Source organism: Myotis nattereri, assembly GCF_964212035.1.
Source record: "Myotis nattereri genome assembly, chromosome: 4".
In the NCBI taxonomy this organism is placed as follows: Eukaryota; Metazoa; Chordata; class Mammalia; order Chiroptera; family Vespertilionidae; genus Myotis; species Myotis nattereri.
Genome location: NC_138079.1, coordinates 79845440 through 79863803, shown reverse-complemented (window position 1 = coordinate 79863803; position 18364 = coordinate 79845440). Strand labels below are relative to the sequence as shown.

General features: G+C 39.7%; 1 protein-coding gene across 1 annotated transcript in view; it reads left to right on the top strand.

The window, feature by feature from the left end:
• Positions 1-8902, top strand: part of LOC308517469 (NXPE family member 3-like) — a 61196-nt gene extending 52294 nt beyond the window's left edge. Inside the window, exon 6 of the mRNA XM_081088616.1 lies at positions 8176-8902. Within this exon, the coding sequence (XP_080944742.1) occupies positions 8176-8708 (533 nt within the window). The 3' untranslated portion in view covers positions 8709-8902. The remainder of the gene's footprint in view (positions 1-8175) is intronic.
• Positions 8903-18364: the final 9462 nt, after the last annotated feature.

Sequence of the window (18364 nt, the reverse complement as noted above, 5' to 3'; positions counted from 1 at the left end):
ATTGTTTCCATCACATTCCCATCGGCATATACATGCTACTTTTTACTTCTAAGCGTTTGAGTCGATTACAGACATCTTGACATTCTACCGCCAAATATTCCAATGTCTTTTAAAAACAGAATCTTTTTGAACATTACCCAAATAAGATCATCACAATTTTAAAAAATGAATAATACTTTCTGAAATCTAATATCCAGTTTATAATCAAATTTCCTCCGTTGTCCTTCAAATTCTATACAATCGTTTTTTTCAAAGCCAAGATCCATTCCTGGATGTGGTTGTTTTGTCCCTTAATTTCATTACATCTAGGCCAGTCCTTCTTTTCTTCACTTTCCTTTACGGGAAAGTCAGGGCCAGCTGCCCTGTCAAATGTTCCACCTTCTGGATATTTTTGATTGCTTTATTATGGTGACATTTAGTTTGTCCTCTATTTCTTGCATTTCCTATAAACTAGAATTGAAAGTGCAAGGCTGGATAGATTGAACTTAAGCATGTACATAAATGATGTAAATTCTGTTTGCATAGTATTTGATGTTTATCATTAGTGATGAGAAGAATGACCACTGGATAAGGGGATTAAGGCTGATCCCTCCACAATGCAGTATGTTTTCCCCTTGGGACCAGAAAGGAATCTAGTGGTGTTATTTTGGCATTGTACGAATTCCAGAAATTCCCATTAATCATTCTCATTATGATTTTAACACAACAAACAATTATTGCCTTTATCATTCATCGTATAAGTGTTACCAAAGGGTGGTTTTCTAACTCTTATTGTTCTTTGTATACATATTGGCTGGTCTTTTATTTATTTATTTTTAAATATATTTTATTGATTTTTTACAGAGAGGAGGGGAGAGGGATAAAGAGTTAGAAACATCGATGAGAGAAACATCGATCAGCTGCCTCCTGCACACCCCTTACTGGGGATGTGCCACAACCAAGGCACATGCCCTTGACCAGAATCGAACCTGAGACCCTTCAGTCTGCAGGCCGACGCTCCATTCACTGAGCCAAAATGGTCAGGGCTGGTCTTTTATTTTAAAAAAAAATGCTTTCTCACATTAACTGGAGCTAATAGGCTAGTTTGAAAGATAGCTTCTCCCAAAAAAGGCAAGAAAAAATTAAACTATCTTTAATTACCAATTTACAAAGAAGAGAGCTGGTTTAAAATGGTGACAAATGACTATTTTTTGAGTATCATTATAGATACATGGATTTTTATAAATTTGGTTTGTAATTGGCCAATATTTTACTATAAAATCATCCTTTTCTCTAAATGCTTTCTTTCATCATTTTCTCTAATATTCAAATTTTCACAATCTCTACCAAGATGGCTCCTATGTCCTTTTTGATATACCTCCAACATTAGAAAATTTCCTTGATTTCTGGCATGAGGTATTCCAAGTTCGCTATGTACTATTCTGCCCAGACTTGGAATGTGTTGATTCTTTAAGGATTCGTGGTAAATGAAAAATTAATATCTGGGTACTCTAAGTATTCATTATTATTGGGGTAACATTGTTTCTAGGCCATTTAACATTCAGAAGATATAGATATAAGATTGATAGATGATAGATAGCTACACTAAAAGTCATGAATTCATATTGATATTTCAAATTTATTATTTTTTAATATATTTTATTGATTTTAGAAAGGAAAGAAGAGGAAGAGAGAGAGATAGAAACATCAATGATGAGAGGAATAATTGATTGGCTGCCCCCTACATGTTCCCTACTAGGAATCGAACCTGCAACCCAGGCATGTGTCCTGACTAGAATGGAACAATGACCTCCTGGTTCATAGGACGACGCTCAACCACTGACCCACACTGGCTGGGCTATGCCTTTGGTTTTTATAGTTTTGTCAACTTATTAGGCACTTCTAAACAATATATGTGAATTTTGCCTGATTTTCAACTTCATATAAAAGAAAAGGTATGCTGTAAATCCTGTTATCACTGGTTTCATTTGCTTAATATTATGTATTTAAGATTCACCTATATACTTTCATATAATTATAGTTCATTCATTTTCACTGTTATATGGTATTTCATTGTATGTTTACCTCATATACACTACACTTTTACATTCTATTGTTGATGGGACTATCATGAAAAATGCTGCTATAAATATTTTTTGTTCAAGTAACTACAGTCCACATGAGCATGTGTTTCTGTAGGATGTCACCGCACAGTGGTTTTGCTAATCAGAGAGTAGGTGTGCTTGGAGACTTTTTGGATTCTGCCAATCTTTAAAAAGTGGTTTTACTGGTTTACTCTTTCATAGGCGGTTCTTGTTGTTCCACATTCTTGCCAGCATTTGATATGATCAAATTTTAGCATTTGGAAAAAATTATGGATATGAAGCAGTGGCTCCTGTGGTTTTCATTTGAATTTCTCTGGTTAGAGATGAGAGAACACCTTTTCTATTTTTTAAAGTTTTTGGTATTTGGATATATGATTGGCTTGGCAGCACTGACGGAGAAGTTCATCCTTTCCCCATAGCTGTGCAGTGCATCTTCATCATAAATTGGGTGTCCATATGTCCCTGTGGGGGCTCTCAATTCTGTTTAAGGAATCCATTTGTCTATACCAGTACCAATACCACCCAGTCTTCAATACTATAGTGTGGTAATAATTTTGGACTTCTGGTGGACAAAACCTACATTTTTGTTGTTTTTTTAAAGAGTCTTGGCGCTTTTTCCCCTTCTTTGTGCTTCCATATGGATCTTTTAATCAACTTGTGGAATTGCAAAACAAAAATTCTGTTGGGGTTTTCATTGTGATTATATTGAATCTGTAGTTCAATTTGGTTTCTGCTGAGATATTTAAAAATGATATATCCTTTCTACTAATACTATTTTAGTTATTAATTCTAATATAATGGCATTGTGACCAGAGAACATATTTTTTAAATTTTAAATATTTTGAGATTTGATGAGACTCACTTTGTGGCTCAGTAAACAATCAGTTTTGTAAATGTTACACATATGTAATCTGCAATTGATAGCTTTATTGTCTAAACAGGACTGGTTTTAAAATCATGTCATTCAAATCTTTACATCATTATTAATCATTTGTCTACTTATTTTACCAATTACTGAGAGACAGATATAAAAAACCTTCCAGAATGATTGTGAATTTGTTTTCCCAGGTAGTTTATTTTGAAATTTGCTATATTTACTTAATGCCATATTATTAGATGTATAGCTATTTAGAATCATTACAAATTCCTGGCAAATTGAACTTTTTATCATGAGGAAGAAACTTTCCTTATTTCTAAAAATGATGTTTCCTTAAGGTCTGTATCAACTTTCTTTGGTTACTATATGCGTTGTTTATCATTTTGTACTAGATTTGGTTTGAATCAGAATTCAAACAAGGTGCACACACTGTATTTGGTTAAGTTGCTTACATTTCTCTTAATGATTATAGAGTTATCCAAATTATCTATTACATATTAGTTGAATTGTAATAGTTTGTCATTTTCAATAAATTGGTTAGTTTCATCTAAGATGTCAAATGTATGTGTGTAAAGTTGTTTGTTGTATTTCCTTATTATACTTTTGATATTTGTAGTGATAGCCTCTATTTCATTCCTGGCAATTTTGGTAATTTTGGTAATTTTGTCTTCTCTTACTTTATAAAAAAATTTCTTTATTGATTTCAGAGAGGAAGGGAGAAGGAGAGAGATAGAAACATCAATGATAAGAGAGAATCATTGATTGGCTGCCTCCTGCATGCCCCCTACTGGGGATCGAGCCCGCAACCTGGGCTTGTGACCTTGGCTGGAATCAAACCTGGGACCCTTCAGTCTGCAGGACAATGCTCTATCCACTGAGCCAAACCGGCTAGGGCTCTTCTCTTACTTTTCATTTAATTTCTTATATCTTCAATCAAGTGTGATTAGATAAGGATTTATTTATTTATTTATTTATTTATTTATTTATTTATTTTACCAAATTCTACTTTGGCTTTCTTGGGATCTTTGAAACAATAGGTTGATGCCCTTCATTTCATCTTTAAATATTTCTGGGAAATTCTCAGCCATTCCTAAATATTACCTCTTCCTATTTTTCCCCCTTCTCTCTGGGTTTCCAATTAAATTATGTTTTATTTTTGTCATTCTGTTCTCTGTGTCATCTCTCCTGTGCTTTTCATATTTCCCCTCTTTACTTATTCTGGGCTTTTCTTCCCAATCTGTGTATCAATTCACTACTTTTCTCTTCAGTTGTGTCAAATCTGCTATTAAATCCAATCATTGATTCTAAATTTTAGTTACTGTATTTTTTACTTCCATAATTTTTAGATGACTCTTTTTAAAATCTCCAATATCTGTTTTTTAGTTTCTGGTTTATTACTGAGATTTTAAAATTAGACTTTTATTTCCTTGAACATAGTAAGGATAATTGCTTTTTACAATCTGTAACTGATAATTACAGTATCTGGAGGTCCCATAGGCTCACTCCCTACCTCCCATTTTCTCTTGTCCCTGCTGTGTTTTGTTTTGCCTCATCATATGTTTTGTGATATTTGATGGTTTTTCTGGATGTTTATTTAACAAAATACTTTTATGTATAACGTAAGACCTAAGGCAATGTTATCTTATTCTGAAAAAGAGTTTTCTGGCAGATAGCTAAGAGTGCTTACAGTTCAGGAATAAGGTTTGAAGTTTTGTGGGCCATCTAAATAATCCTTGGAAGTACAATACATATCCACACCCAGAGTATAGTTCTTCAGTTTCTAGCCCGGTACATGGAATATTACACTAGGTTCTCTCCCTTGGTGAATATTAAGTTCCAATCCCCATTGCTCCAGCCTATGAAGCCACCAAAAATACATATCTGCCTTTCAGTGAACTCCTATGGATCGGTAAATGATCCAAGTTGTCGAGTGTTTCCTTCCACGACTCGCGTGGAGTAGGGTTCGGTATCTGAAAGAGGAGCCGCACAACAAATGAGAGAAAAAGACACGAGATAATTTTGCAATATTGGGGGACCAGGCGGCAAGTCCCGAAGGACTTCTCCCTGTGCTCAGGCCTCACCAAGCTTTTATTGAGCTGGGATGCACCCATAGCATAGCCCTAGGCAGGTGACCCCCTGCAACAGGCAGTCTAGCCCATCAGCAAGGATTTACATAATAATAAATGGGGGAGTAGTTTCAGCTACCACTGTCTGGACAAACAGAGGTGGCGCCTAGCTCCGGGCTTTGCTAGGGCTTCAAAGGCACCCAGCCTTGGGGGGGGGGGGCGGTTTCGGGGAGTGCTCTGTCTATGCTTATCAGATAGTGAAGGCAATAAACAGTTTCCCACACCAAGTCAGTTTTTAAAAATATTTTTTTATTAATTTCAGAGAGGAAGGGAGAGGAGAAGAGAGATAGTAACATCAATGATGAGAGTAAATCATTGATCGGCTGCCTCTTGCACCCACCCGGCTTGAAGTGCCCTTGACTAGAATCGAACCTGGGACCCTTCAGTCCACAGGCGATGCTCTATCCACTGAGCCAAACCAGCTTGGGTTCCAAGTCAGTTTTTAGAGCCTCAACCAAAAGCAGAAAGTATTTCACTAAAATTTTCCTCCTTGAGTGCCAAAGGACTTTGACCCATGTTCACACCAACTCTCTCTTTCTAAACAGGAGAAAATAAAAGTTTAATAATTGTGCAAGGGGAATTCACATAGACATGACAAATTCATGACATGACAATCTCCAAAGACAGCACACCACCAATTCTTGAGAATGGCAAAAGCAGAGCTTCATATCTCTGCTATCTTTACTCACAAATAACCACAGTCCAGAATCAGTCCTAATCTATCTCTTTAATCTCCTATGCTTTCCTTCTTTTCTCATGATAATTTTTTAAACTTTTTTTCATTATTTTTTCAGTTGTTTTCATCAGGGTATGATGGGTATCACAATGCACCATTAGCAAAAGGTAACACATAGCATAGCATATTCTGCACCTTTCCCCCCTCTTGGTATATCTCTTTATCAGTACATTCTGTTTTATTGCTGTATAAGACTCATTGTATGAACGTTCCTTATTTCTAGACACCTGGTCCTTTTCAAAGTTTTGCTATTATAAACAATGCTACTATGAATTACTCATCATACGGTGTTTGTTATTTGTTGAAGTAGTTCTACAAGATAGACTCCTAGTAGTTGTATGTGTCAAATAGTAAACACAAAGTAAATTATTTGATATTGCCAAAAGTCCCCATCTTATATGCCCAACAACAATGAACAAATTAACCTCATAGCTTCAACAGCCTGTGTTGTTTGGTTTGGATTTTTGTCTTAATTGAATAAATGAGAAATATAACCTATTCAACTAGAAGCATTTTATTATTATGTTGACTTTCCTATCACTACCTGTAATTGTTTTCCTTTTATTTTTCTGGTCTTTCCTTCTCAATCTCCTCCTCCTCTATCCATTATCTAAATAATAAAATTTTTTGAAATTATTCTTGGACCCTCTTCTTTTCTTCCTTGGTATCATCTTCTTAAATGATTTTGCCCATTCCTATGGCTCCAATGCCTATGTAATTATAATGAATTACAAATTTACCTTTCTGATCCATACCTCCCTTCTGAACTCCAAATACCAATTTGATATCTCCATGTTAATGCTCTCAAGCATACAAAAATTCAATATAGCACTAACTTTTGGATCACCGCCCTTCTTCTCCAGTCACTAAAATATAATTCAGACTTCCTAAAGCATAGTAAGTATCATTATCTCCCAATTGCTAAAACCAGAAATTAGTATCCAATTAATTTTCTAATCCTGTCTACATAAAAAAATATATGTTTCAATGATTCAGGATGAATAAGTTCTGGAGAGCTAATGTACAACACCCTCTTGCCTCATCTTTACTTCTCTCTATCATGGCCTGTTAAAAAGTCCTTTAAACTGGGCTTCCCATTTCACTTCTTAGTACCCCTGCCTCCATCCCAGGTTTTCACAAAGGAGCAAGCATGAGCTTTTTAAAATGTAAGTTGCATCATGCTACTCGCCTTCAATGGACTCTAATTTTCCTTGGTACAAAGATAAAAATCATTGACATGATGGTAAGGGACTATATGACCAGACTGCACTTATATCTCTAACCTCCCCTGGTGCCATACATTCTGCTCCAGGAGCACCATCCTTCTTTAAGTTCCTCAAAATCTCCATCCTCCCTTCTACACAGGAAACCTCTCTCTCTCTCTCTCTCTCTCTCTCTCTCTCTCTCTCTCTCTCTCTCTCTCTCTCCAGTAAGCTCCATGAGGGCAAGGACATTGGTCTCTTTGTCACATTGTATACAAAGGTGCCAGAACAGTGCCAATTTGTACTTGTAAAGATTCGTGTAGCCAAGCGTTATTAAGAGCCTGAGCTAAAAGTTGGATGCAGGAGTTAGACATAGGAAACCTTAAAAATGAATAATAAATAGGATTTGATGAGTTATTTGACTTCAGATTGAGACACAGAGAGGTATCAGCTATGACTAAAGGCCTCCCCATGAAAAGCTAAGGAAAAAACAATAAAACATTAGAAAGTCACCAACAACAATAGCTGACAGGTGCGGGGCAGTAGGGGGAGGTTCAGGATGTGGAGAGAGATTTGTGCAGAAATGGTAGATTCATTTCTCAAGGCAATGTACAAAGTTCAGGGCCATGGCGGATCATTAGAGAGAAAACATTGATTGGGAAATTGGAAGTGTGGAATCGAGGCTCAGCAAGCCATTAGCTCTTAGTCAAAAACTGAAGAGGTAGAAATGAATGAATTCCCTAAGATACAGATAGTAAGGAAAAGTGGATGATAATGACGGAATTTTAGGGAATGCCTCATGTACACAGTGCAAGGAAAACATGAAGCAAATAGTTGAGCAAAGAGTGACCAGAAGGGTGGGGGAATGGGGTGATGTAGTGTTACAGAAGGCAAGCAGAGGTTTGTAAAAGAGGTCACCCAGCAGAGGGAATTCAAATACCGTAGAGAAATACAAGCACACTGCAGAGGTGTTTGGAAGGACAGCAATGAGATCCTTGGCAACCTTGAAACTTGGGGGCAGGGGTGCATTAGGTTTTAGAGACAGAATGCTTCTGTCCTGGGAGGTGGGGACTAATATTTTCATTTGTACAAGAGGATGGTACACAATCCCATATTAACCCGTAAACGTCCTCTCTTGTCCTCCCTACAGCCCTGAAGCCGGTGGATCTACACGTCACGTATCAGACAGGGCCCCTGATGGCCGTAGAGACCACTCGGAACATAGTGCTGCACTGGCGGGCCCACGGCTGGCCCCTGCGCTCCCTCCGCACGCCAGTGGCCTCCCTGCACTCTGTGGTCCAGGAGCTGGGAGGCCTGGCTGGGGGCCCCCACACCGTGGTGGTGCTGGGGCTGGGCGCACACTTCACCACCTTCCCTCCATCCATCCTGGTGCAGCGACTGGCAGGGATCCGGGCAGCTGTGGCGGCGCTGCTGGCCCGGGAGCCCCGCACTCTGGTGGTCATCAAACTGGCCAACACTGGCTACAAGTCCGTGTATGGCAGTGACTGGTTCACCCTCCAGGTGAACCGGCTCCTCCGAGCTGCCTTTGCTGACCTCCGTGTGGCCTTTGTGGATGCCTGGGAAATGACCTCCAGCCTGGCCCTGCCTGACAGCATCCACCCAGTGCGGCTCATTGTCCAAAACCAGGTGGACTCCCTCCTCTCCTTCATCTGCCCCACCTGAGCGCTGCTGTGGATTCTGGGGCTTTGTGAATGGACGCCATAGGAATTGTGAAGAGGATCAGAGCGACAAAGGGACTCCGAACTGTCAATGATCCAGAGAAGAGGGGCTTCCCCAATGTTTAATTACTGATAGCCCTAGGAGACAATCCTTGTGGACATTAATGAAAGATTTTACATAAATGAAATATTTTACATACCTTCTTTTAAGTTCACTTCGGGGGACATTTTTACTGGTGTGATTGCAGATTACGCAGTTGTAAGTAATAATACAGAAATCTCTCATGCACTTTACTCAGTTTCTCCCAATGGCAACATCTTACAACACTATATAGTGCAGCACGGTATCCTGCCCAGGATATTAACATTGACACAATCCACCAATCTTACATACATGTCCCTAGTTTTACGGTACTCATTTGTATGTTTTTAGTTTTATGAAAGTTTGTCATTTGTGTGGGTTTGTGTCTAATTCATTAGCATCTGTTTTGTAGCCTTGCAAAGGAGATAAGACATGGTCAAGGGTTTATACGACGTGGCAAATCTAATAGGAGAGCCCTGGATAAACTAGAGTCTCAATGGACTCTACCCTCAGGCTAAAGAGAATACAAAAATAGTACCTCACACCCTTTCACTTCTCAATCCACTCTTCCTTTAATCAAGCAAAGGTGAACTATTCTCAGCAAGGTAAATAAGATCCTCTTGGAGGTAAATCCCATGAACAATTTTCAATTCTTACCTTTTGATTTTTTCCCCCCTTCATCATTGGGCCACTCCTTCCTTGCTGAAACCACCTCTTCTCTTGGCTTCATGATATCAGATCCCTTGATTCAGACATGAGTAACTTGAAAATGAGGTCCACCAGAATCCATTTTGCTGGTGAGGGTGGTCACAGAGGCACCTAGTTTTATTTTTTATTTATTTTTAATATATTTTTATTCATTTCAGAGAGGAAGGGAGTGGAAAGAGAGATGGAAACATCAATGATAAGAGAGAATCATTGAATGGCTGCCTCCTGCATGCCTCGTACTGGGGATCAAGCCCAAAACCTGGGCATATGCCCTTGATAGGAATCGAACCTGGGACACTTCAGTCCACAGGCCAACGCTCTATCTACTGAGCAAAACCATCTAGGACAGCACCTAATTTTCAATAGTGGTGGTGGTTGCAAGAACCGGCTCCTGGCATAGAAAGGGCATCCTTGGTACAATGTAAACCATAGCAGGAATTTCTCCTGCTGCTCAGTTGGACATCAGTGGTGCTGGTGGCATAAAGTACAGTTCCTGGAAGCTTAGCATTTGGGCCTGCTTCTCCAGTCTCCCAGCAGTATGTGGGCTACTCAAGGTCCTTTTATTAATACCCCTTACTCATTAATCAGCCAGAATTGGCTTCCATTTCTTGAAAGAACTTGGATTAATCAGAGTGTGTGATTATGTGCCTGGTAACTACAGGTTCATATGTTAGATGCTATAATAGAAGTGAGCTATGAGAATGTACAAGACAGACATGTAGCTCAGCCTTTGTGGTCTAGGGAAGATTTCCACAGATACCTGAGTTGGGTTTCAGAAGAAGACCGTGGATTACCTAGGCACAGAGTCGCAGAAGGGCACTCCAAGCGGAGAAACAGTTATGCTCAAAGCTACACAATATTTTCAAGTCGGGAATGGGCTGAGGCAAGAGGTCAGATGACAGAGTTGAACAAGAAGATCCCTGAGGACTTTATATACCACGCTCAAAGTTGTTCCCTGGACTAGTAGCAGGGCTAGAGCCAGGCCTTTCAATGTATACTCTGGGACAAGGTAGATGCCGGAAATCACCTGGATATGGCTTTAGGTGAGTACTTATTTTGTATTGGCACCCAGCCTTGCCTGAACACTCAGGGAAGAGTCAGCTGCAAGTGACCATAGTCTGTCATGGAACCCGCTGACCTGAAAAGAAACCAGCAAAAGAAACCAGCAGGCCGGACCCCTACCTTGCAGTCTCCTGAGCCTCGCTCCCTTCCCTTAGCCCTTGCAACTCTGATCCTACTCAGCCAAACTCCCATTCCCCTCAGGGACCTTGTTATCTCAAGTTCTCCCCAAAACAACTCAACTCCCGTCCCTGTGTCTTCTACCGTGTAGTTAACAGGGAGTTGACAAAGTTGTGTCTTACTTTCCTGGGAAAGAAAACATTTTGTATCCTTTAGCTTTGACCTTGCTGCTAGAAAACTTAAGGCTAAATTTACTGCTCACATGGTAAGTGGGAAGAGGAAGTTATTATTCTTCGTCTGGGGGTTTGGACCAAACTGTTCTACAGTCATTAAGCTCCTCTTGCCTACAGCCTTATTCCCACATTTCTTCTTTGCTGTTGTGTTCTCTGCCTCTAAGTTTATTCTGCTAAGAAGTGTGGTTCTCTCTTTCTTACTGCAGCTGCCCTTTCCCCACATTTGACCTTATTCTGGGCACTTGAGTGGCCACATCATGCATGTGTTTGCAGGTGCCATCAGCAGGATGTTACCCTGTGAATTGCTATGAAGAGAAGAATCACGACTTTATAGAGGAATGAGAGAAAGAACAGGAAGTGTTGAGAAGTATCCTGCAATGAGGTAAGAAGGCTTAGATTTCAGAAAGAAAATGAGAGCAAAATAGGATGAAAGGGTGGATGCAGGTTTAGGGAATAGGGCATTTAGTGTAATTATCAAGCAACCAGTATTGATTAAAGTCACAGTCTGGCCCTAGCCGGCTTGGCTCAGTGGATAAAGTGTTGACCTGCAGACTGAAGGACCACAGGTTTGATTCCAGTCAAGGGCATATGCCTGGGTTGCAGGCTTGAACCCTAGTAGGGGACGTGCAGGAGGCAGCCCATCAATGATTCTCATCATTGATATTTCTATCTCTCTTTCCCTCTCTCTTCCTCTCTGAAATCAATAAAAATATCTTTAAAAAAAGAAAGAATATAGTATCCTACCCCTATGTAAAAAACAAAACTTTAAAAATAAAATCACAATCTGGGCAAATTACTGTTTTTAATGTGTGGAATACAATAAGGGCATGAGATATGAGGTTTGGCTTTGAGAAAGAGATGTGTGCAAGGCTTAACAAATAGAATGTTGAGTATGAGACAGCATCTGAGTGGTGAGGAAGGTAGGAGACTCAGGCAGTTATAAAAAAAGAACAATATTGGATAGGACTTCAAGGAGGAGAAAGTGGTCAACAGTTTAAATACTGCTGAGAACTTAAGAAATATAATGAATAAAGAGACCTCAGAGATGACTATTAGCACAGGAAATCTTGAAGGAGAACTGGGAGTAGATTCATGGCTGAGAGGGGATGAAATGAATCTTTTATTCTGAGAATATTTGGAGTATCTCTAGGATAGGATATTGGATGTCCACCTTCCAAAAGCCAGTAACCAGTGTCCAAATGGGCAGATCCAAGAATGAGGGTTAAGGTATCTTGGATCACAGTGCTATAGCAATAGGCCCAACACTGGCCCTGTGGTTCTGTAGCCCAATTCATGCTTTTCCTGAATATTCATTTTCATTCATGTACTGCGCCAAAGGAGAGAGGGAGGTGACAGTGGGCAGTGGCAGGGCCCCAGCCACTATGGTGCCCACTCCCTTTTTGCCTCAATGGACCACTGCCTGAAGCAAGGTAATCATCTAGATGGCCCTGACTACATTGTTGGTTTGGGAATCATGTACACTGATTGCCACCCAAATTTCAAAAGTAAGTTCAAGTGTATCTACAGTAGTAACTTATTCACCCATCAGCTGAACAAACTTCCCTGCGGAGGCTTTGCTGGCATCCCTTTGGAATTTGAGTGATGATATAACTCTGCCTGGTGCATCATTTACGATTAGGTTGATTCCTCTTCTTGATCTTCTCTAGCTGAATGTATCTTCTTAGGTCCTAAGGCTGCGTTGGAGAGTATATGAATCCTGTAACCTAGTCCTAGGAGTGAAAAGGATCGACTGAGTGGTAGGATGTCTGGATTTCTAAGGAAGAGTGGTCTGGGTTCCTGGGTTTTACATCAGCCACAAGAAGTAAGTGCTGAAGAGGAAGTAAGCTCCCTACTAAATGATAGCGAGGAATAAAAGCGTAGGCAGCAGCTGCTATATGAAGTCAGAGAGGTGATCACTGTCTCTGCCCTAAGTTAAGTTCTCTTATTATTTGCCTTTGGTTTGAGATGTTGAATAAACATGATGTGGTATTCATGCTGGAAGCAGATGCCTAAGAGTGCAGGATGACTGGGTTTATTAGAGCCGTGTTGGTGACTTTTATTTTTATTATTAAAATATATTTTTTATTGATTTCAAGGGAGAGGGAGAGAGAGATAGAAACATCAATGATGAGAGAGAATCCTTGTCCTGCATGCCCCACACTGGAGATCAAGCTCACAGCCCGGGCATGTGACCTGACCAGGAATCAAACTTTGACTTCCTGGTTCATAGGTCCACACTCAACCAACGCCAGCCAGGTTGTTGGTGGCTTTTAGATTTTAAGGATGTCTGTACAACATTATAGATACAAGAAGGTAAGGGTGAAATTTCTAGGTGCTTAATAGAGGTGAGAAGGGTGAGAAGGTAGGTAGAATTGGAGGCTAAGATCCCACCAACAGTGTTTTAAGAAAAGAAATAGTCCTGCCTGCAATTCCCAGTAGGGGGCATGCAGGAGGCAGCTGATCAATGATTCTCTTCAATCATTGATGTTTCTCTCTCTCCCTCTCCCTTCCTTTCTGAAATCAATAAAAAAAAAATTTTGTTTTAAAAGAAGAAATAACATGGAGTGTATCTGGAGTTTGCTAATAGCAGTTGGGGGATGGAATCTCTTTCATACATTTATTCCTGCCTTCCATCCTCATTTGGGTGGATCTTAAACATGTCACCAGCCACCAAGTTTGCCCAGGTGGCCTGTGTTGCTACTATACTGTATTCCTGCGTTGTTACTGCTTCGCATTTTTATGGTGCCTCATAATTTTTTAAAAAAATACGTTGTATTGATTTGTAGAGAGAGAGAGAGGAAAGGAGAGGGAGAAAGATAAAAACATTGATTGGCTGCCTTCTACACGCCCCCTACCAGGGATCGAGCCTGCAACCTGGGCATGTGCCCTGACTGGGAATCGAACCAGCAACCTCTTGGTGCATGGGACAAGACTCAACCAACTGAGCCACACTGGCCAGGGTGGGGGGGCCTCATAATTTTAATTACACTTGCATATCATATCTTACTCAATCCCTGCACGGATGCTATTGGTGACAATAATAAGGAAAAGTACAATGATACTGGTGACACCACTCATTTGCTATACTGTCCCCTAGCCCAGGGCTCTTTGCAGCTCTACAGTAGAGAACAGGCAGAAGTTAATGCAGAGGGTCAAAAGCAGTTTCAGTTTATCCTCAGCTTGATAGTCCCCCAAACTGGGGCCAGGTTGTCACTGAGTCAAGTGGCATTAGCTCTTTGCCACTCCCAGGATTCATGCTGGACAGTGGAAAGCCTGCTTCTCAAGCTCCAGGCCAGGTTTCCAGGGAATACATACATCTCTCTCTGACTGTAGGCAACCTGAATAAGCCCCCGAGCCTCTGTGCCCCATATAAGTAGTCCTCTGGGCCCTCCTGGGATTTGCTCCTGGGCCACCTGGTCCTTCTTCAATCTTGTTGTACTTAAACATGTCACCAGCCACCAAAGCACACCTGGGAGTATGCCTGCCTTTGCCCCCACGTAATCTTGCCCTTCTCTGAGGTCCAGCCTCAAAGGAGGAGGAAGATAATTTCTCCATAAAAGTACACTTTTAGTTTGGGAGAGGTTGGGTGTGGTAAACACAGTCCCTTCTTCTCAGTGAGATGTCCACCGAGACCAGATGCTCTTGATTGTACTCCTTTGTCTATTTACATTTTTTGCCATGATCACATATAAATTAGGACTCGTTTCTTCCAACTTATTTCACATTTCTCATTCATTATACTTTATTTCTCTTTCCCTGCTTTCCAATGAATGAGTCAATTTCTTTCTGATGATTTGAACATTTTACATTCTATTTTAGTCTTTTTTTAATTTATTTTTTATTGTTGACAGTATTACAGATTTCTCCCACTTTGCCCCCTCCATCCAGCTCCCACCCCAACCCAGGCCTTTGCCACACTATTGTCTGTGTCCATGGGCTGTACACATATGAGTGTATGTTTTTTGGTTAATCTCTTCCCATCCCTCCAATCTGCTCCCCTCTGAGATCTGTCAATCTGTTCCTTGCATTCTTGCCTCTGGACCTATTTTGTTTGTCAGTTTATTTTGTTGTGTTCCACATATAAGTGGGGTCGTGTGATATTTGTCTTTCTCTGACTGGCTTATTTTGCTTAGCATAATAACATCCAGGTCCATCTATGTAAGAGATCCTTCTTCTTATAGCAGCATAGTATTCCATTATGTAAATGTACTACAGCATTTTTATTCACTAATCTACTTATAGGCACTTGAGCTGTTTCCAGATCTTAGCTATTGTAAATAACACTGCTCTCTCTGAACATAGGGATGCATACATTATTTCTGATTGGTGTTTCAGGGTTCCTAGATGTATTCCCAGAAGTGGGGTCACTGGGTCAAAAAGCATTCCATTTTTAATTTTTTGAGAAAACTCCATACTGTTTCCACAGTGGCTGCACCAGTCTGCATTTCTACCAGCAGTGTAGTAGGGTTCCCTTTTCTCTACATCTTTGCCAGCACTTGCTCTTTGTTGATTTCTTGATGGTAGCCATTCTGGCAGGTGTGAAATGATACCACATTGTCATTTTAATTTGCATGTCTCTGATGATTAGTGACTTTGAGCATTCTTTCATATGTCTATTGGCCATCTGTATATCCTCTTTGGAGAAGTGTCTATTCAGGTTCTTTGCGCATTTTTTATTGAGTTGTTTGTCTTTATGGTGTTGAGTTGTATATGTTCTTTATATATTTTGGAAATTACCTTTTATCAGATGTATCATTGGCAAATATGTTCTCCCATACAGTGGGTCACTTTTCATTTTGTTGATGATTTCTTTTGCTGTGCAGAAGTGTTTTAGTTCAATGTAGTCCCATTTGTTTATTTTTTCCTTTGTTTCTCTTGCCCTAGGTCAGTGATGGTGAATCTTTTGAGCTCGGTGTGTCAGCATTTTGAAAAACCCTAACTTAACTCTGGTGCCCGTGTCACATATAGAAATTTTTTGACATTTGCAACCATAGTAAAACAAAGACTTATCTTTTTTATATTTATTTTATATATTTAAATGCCATTTAACAAAGAAAAATCAACCAAATAAATGAGTCCGCGTGTCACCTCTGACACACGTGTCATAGGTTTGCGAACACTGCCCTAGGTGATATATTGGTGAAAATACTGCTTTGTGAGATGTCTGAGATTTTACTGCCTATGTTTTCTTCTAGGATTTTTATGATTTTTTTAACTTATATTTGTCTTTTATTCATTTTGAGTTTGTTCTTGTGTATGGTGTAAGTTGGTGGTCTAGTTTCTTTCTTCCTTCCTTTCTTTCTTCCTCCCTTCCTTCCTCCCTCCCTTCCTTCCTTCCTTCCTTCCTTCCTTCCTTCCTTCCTTCCTTCCTCCCTCCCTCCCTCCCTCCCTCCCTCCCTCCCTTTCTTCCTTTCTTTCTTTCTTCCTTTCTTTCTTTCTTTCTTTCTTTCTTTCTTTCTTTCTTTCTTTCTTTCTTCCTTTCTTTCTTTCTTTCTTTCTTCTTTTGCATGTATCTGTCCAATTTTCCTAACACCATTTGTTGAAGAGACTGTCTTTACTCAATTGTATGCTCTTGCCTCCTTTGTCAAATATTAATTGACCATAATAGCATGGATTGATTTCTGGGGTCTCTATTCTGTATAATTGATCTATATGCCTGTTCTTGTGCCAGTACTGGGCTGGGGTTTTTTGTGGTTTTTTTGGTGTGGGTTTTGTGTGTGTGTGTGTGTGTGTGTGTGTGTGTGTGTTGTTTTTTTATTTTTGTTTTTGTTTGTGGTTTTTTTTTATCTTTACCCAAGGATATTTTTTCCATTGATTTTTTTTTAAGAGAGGGGGGTAGAAACAGAGAGAGAAACATTGATGTGAGAGAGGCACATCTATTGGTTCCCTTCACACAGGCCCTGACCCCGACCAGGGATCAAGCCTGCAACCAAGGTATGTGCCCCTGACCAGAATCAAACCCGAGACCCTTCAGTCCATGAGCCAACACTCTAACCCCTAAGCTAAACTGGCTAGGGACAAGCTGTTTTGATTACAATGGGTTTGTAGTATATTTTGATATCTGATATTGCAATCCTTCCAACTTTGTTCTTCTTTTTCAAGATTGCTGAGGCTATTCGAGGCCTTTTTTGGTTCCATGCAAATTTTTGAAATGTTTGTTCTGTGAAATATGGCATTGGTATTTTAATAGAGTCTATAGATTGCTTTGAGTAGTACGGACATTTTAATGATGTTAATTCTTCCAATCCATGAACACAGTATATGATTATACTTGTTTGTATCTTCCTCTATTTCTTTTTTCAATATCCTATAGTTTTTTGAGTACAGGTCTTTTACCTCCTTGGTTAAGTTTATTCCCAGATATCTTATATTTTATTGCAATAGTAAATAAGATAATTTTTTTAGTTTCTCTGAGAGTTCATTATTGCTGTGTAAAAACACCATCAATTTCTGGATATAAATTTTGTATCCTTCTGCCTTGCCAAATTTACTTATTAAATCTAATCATTTTTGGTGGAGTCTATAGGGTCTTATATGTATAATATCATGTCATCGGTGAATAATGACAGTTTTACTTCCTCCTTCCCAATTTGGATGCTTTTTATTTTTTCTTCTTGTCTGATTGCTGTGGCTAGGACTTCTAGTACTATGCTGAATAAGAGTGGTGAAAGTGGAAATCGCTGTCTTGTTCCTGATCTTAAGGGAAATGCTTTTAGTTTTTGTCCATTGAGTAGAATGTTAGCTGTAGGTTTGTCATATATGGTTTTAATTATGTTGAGGGATGATCCCTCTATTCCAACTTTGCTGAGAATTTTTTTAAAAATAGGAGCTTTGCTCTAACCAGTTTGGCTCAGTGGATAGAGCGTCGGTCTGCAGACTCAAGGGTCCCAGGTTCGATTCTGGTCAAGGGCATGTACCTTTGTTGCGGGCACATCCCCAGTAGGGAGTGTGCAGGAGGCAGCTGATTGATGTTTCTTTCTGATTGATGTTTCTAACTCTCTATCACTCTCCCTTCCTCTCTGTAAAAAATCAATAAAATATATTTTAAAAATAAATAAATAAATAAAAATAAAAATAAAAATAGGAGCTGGATTTTGTCGAGTGCTTTTTCCATGTCTATTGATAGGATCATATCATTTTTTTAAATATTTTTTATTGATTTTTTACAGAGAGGAAGGGAGAGGGATAGAGAGTTAGAAACATTGATGAGAGAGAATCATCAATCAGCCACCTCCTGCACACCCCCTACTGGGGATGTGCCTGCAACCAAGGTACATGCCCTTGACCGGAATCAAACCCGGGACTCTTCAGTCCCCAGGCCGACGCTCTATCCAGAGAGCCAAACCAGCCAGGGCTAATTTTTATCCTTCATTTTGTTTATGGTAATATTTGCAAATATTGTACCAACCTTGCATCCCTGGAATAAATCCCACTTGGTCATGGTGTATGATCTTTTTA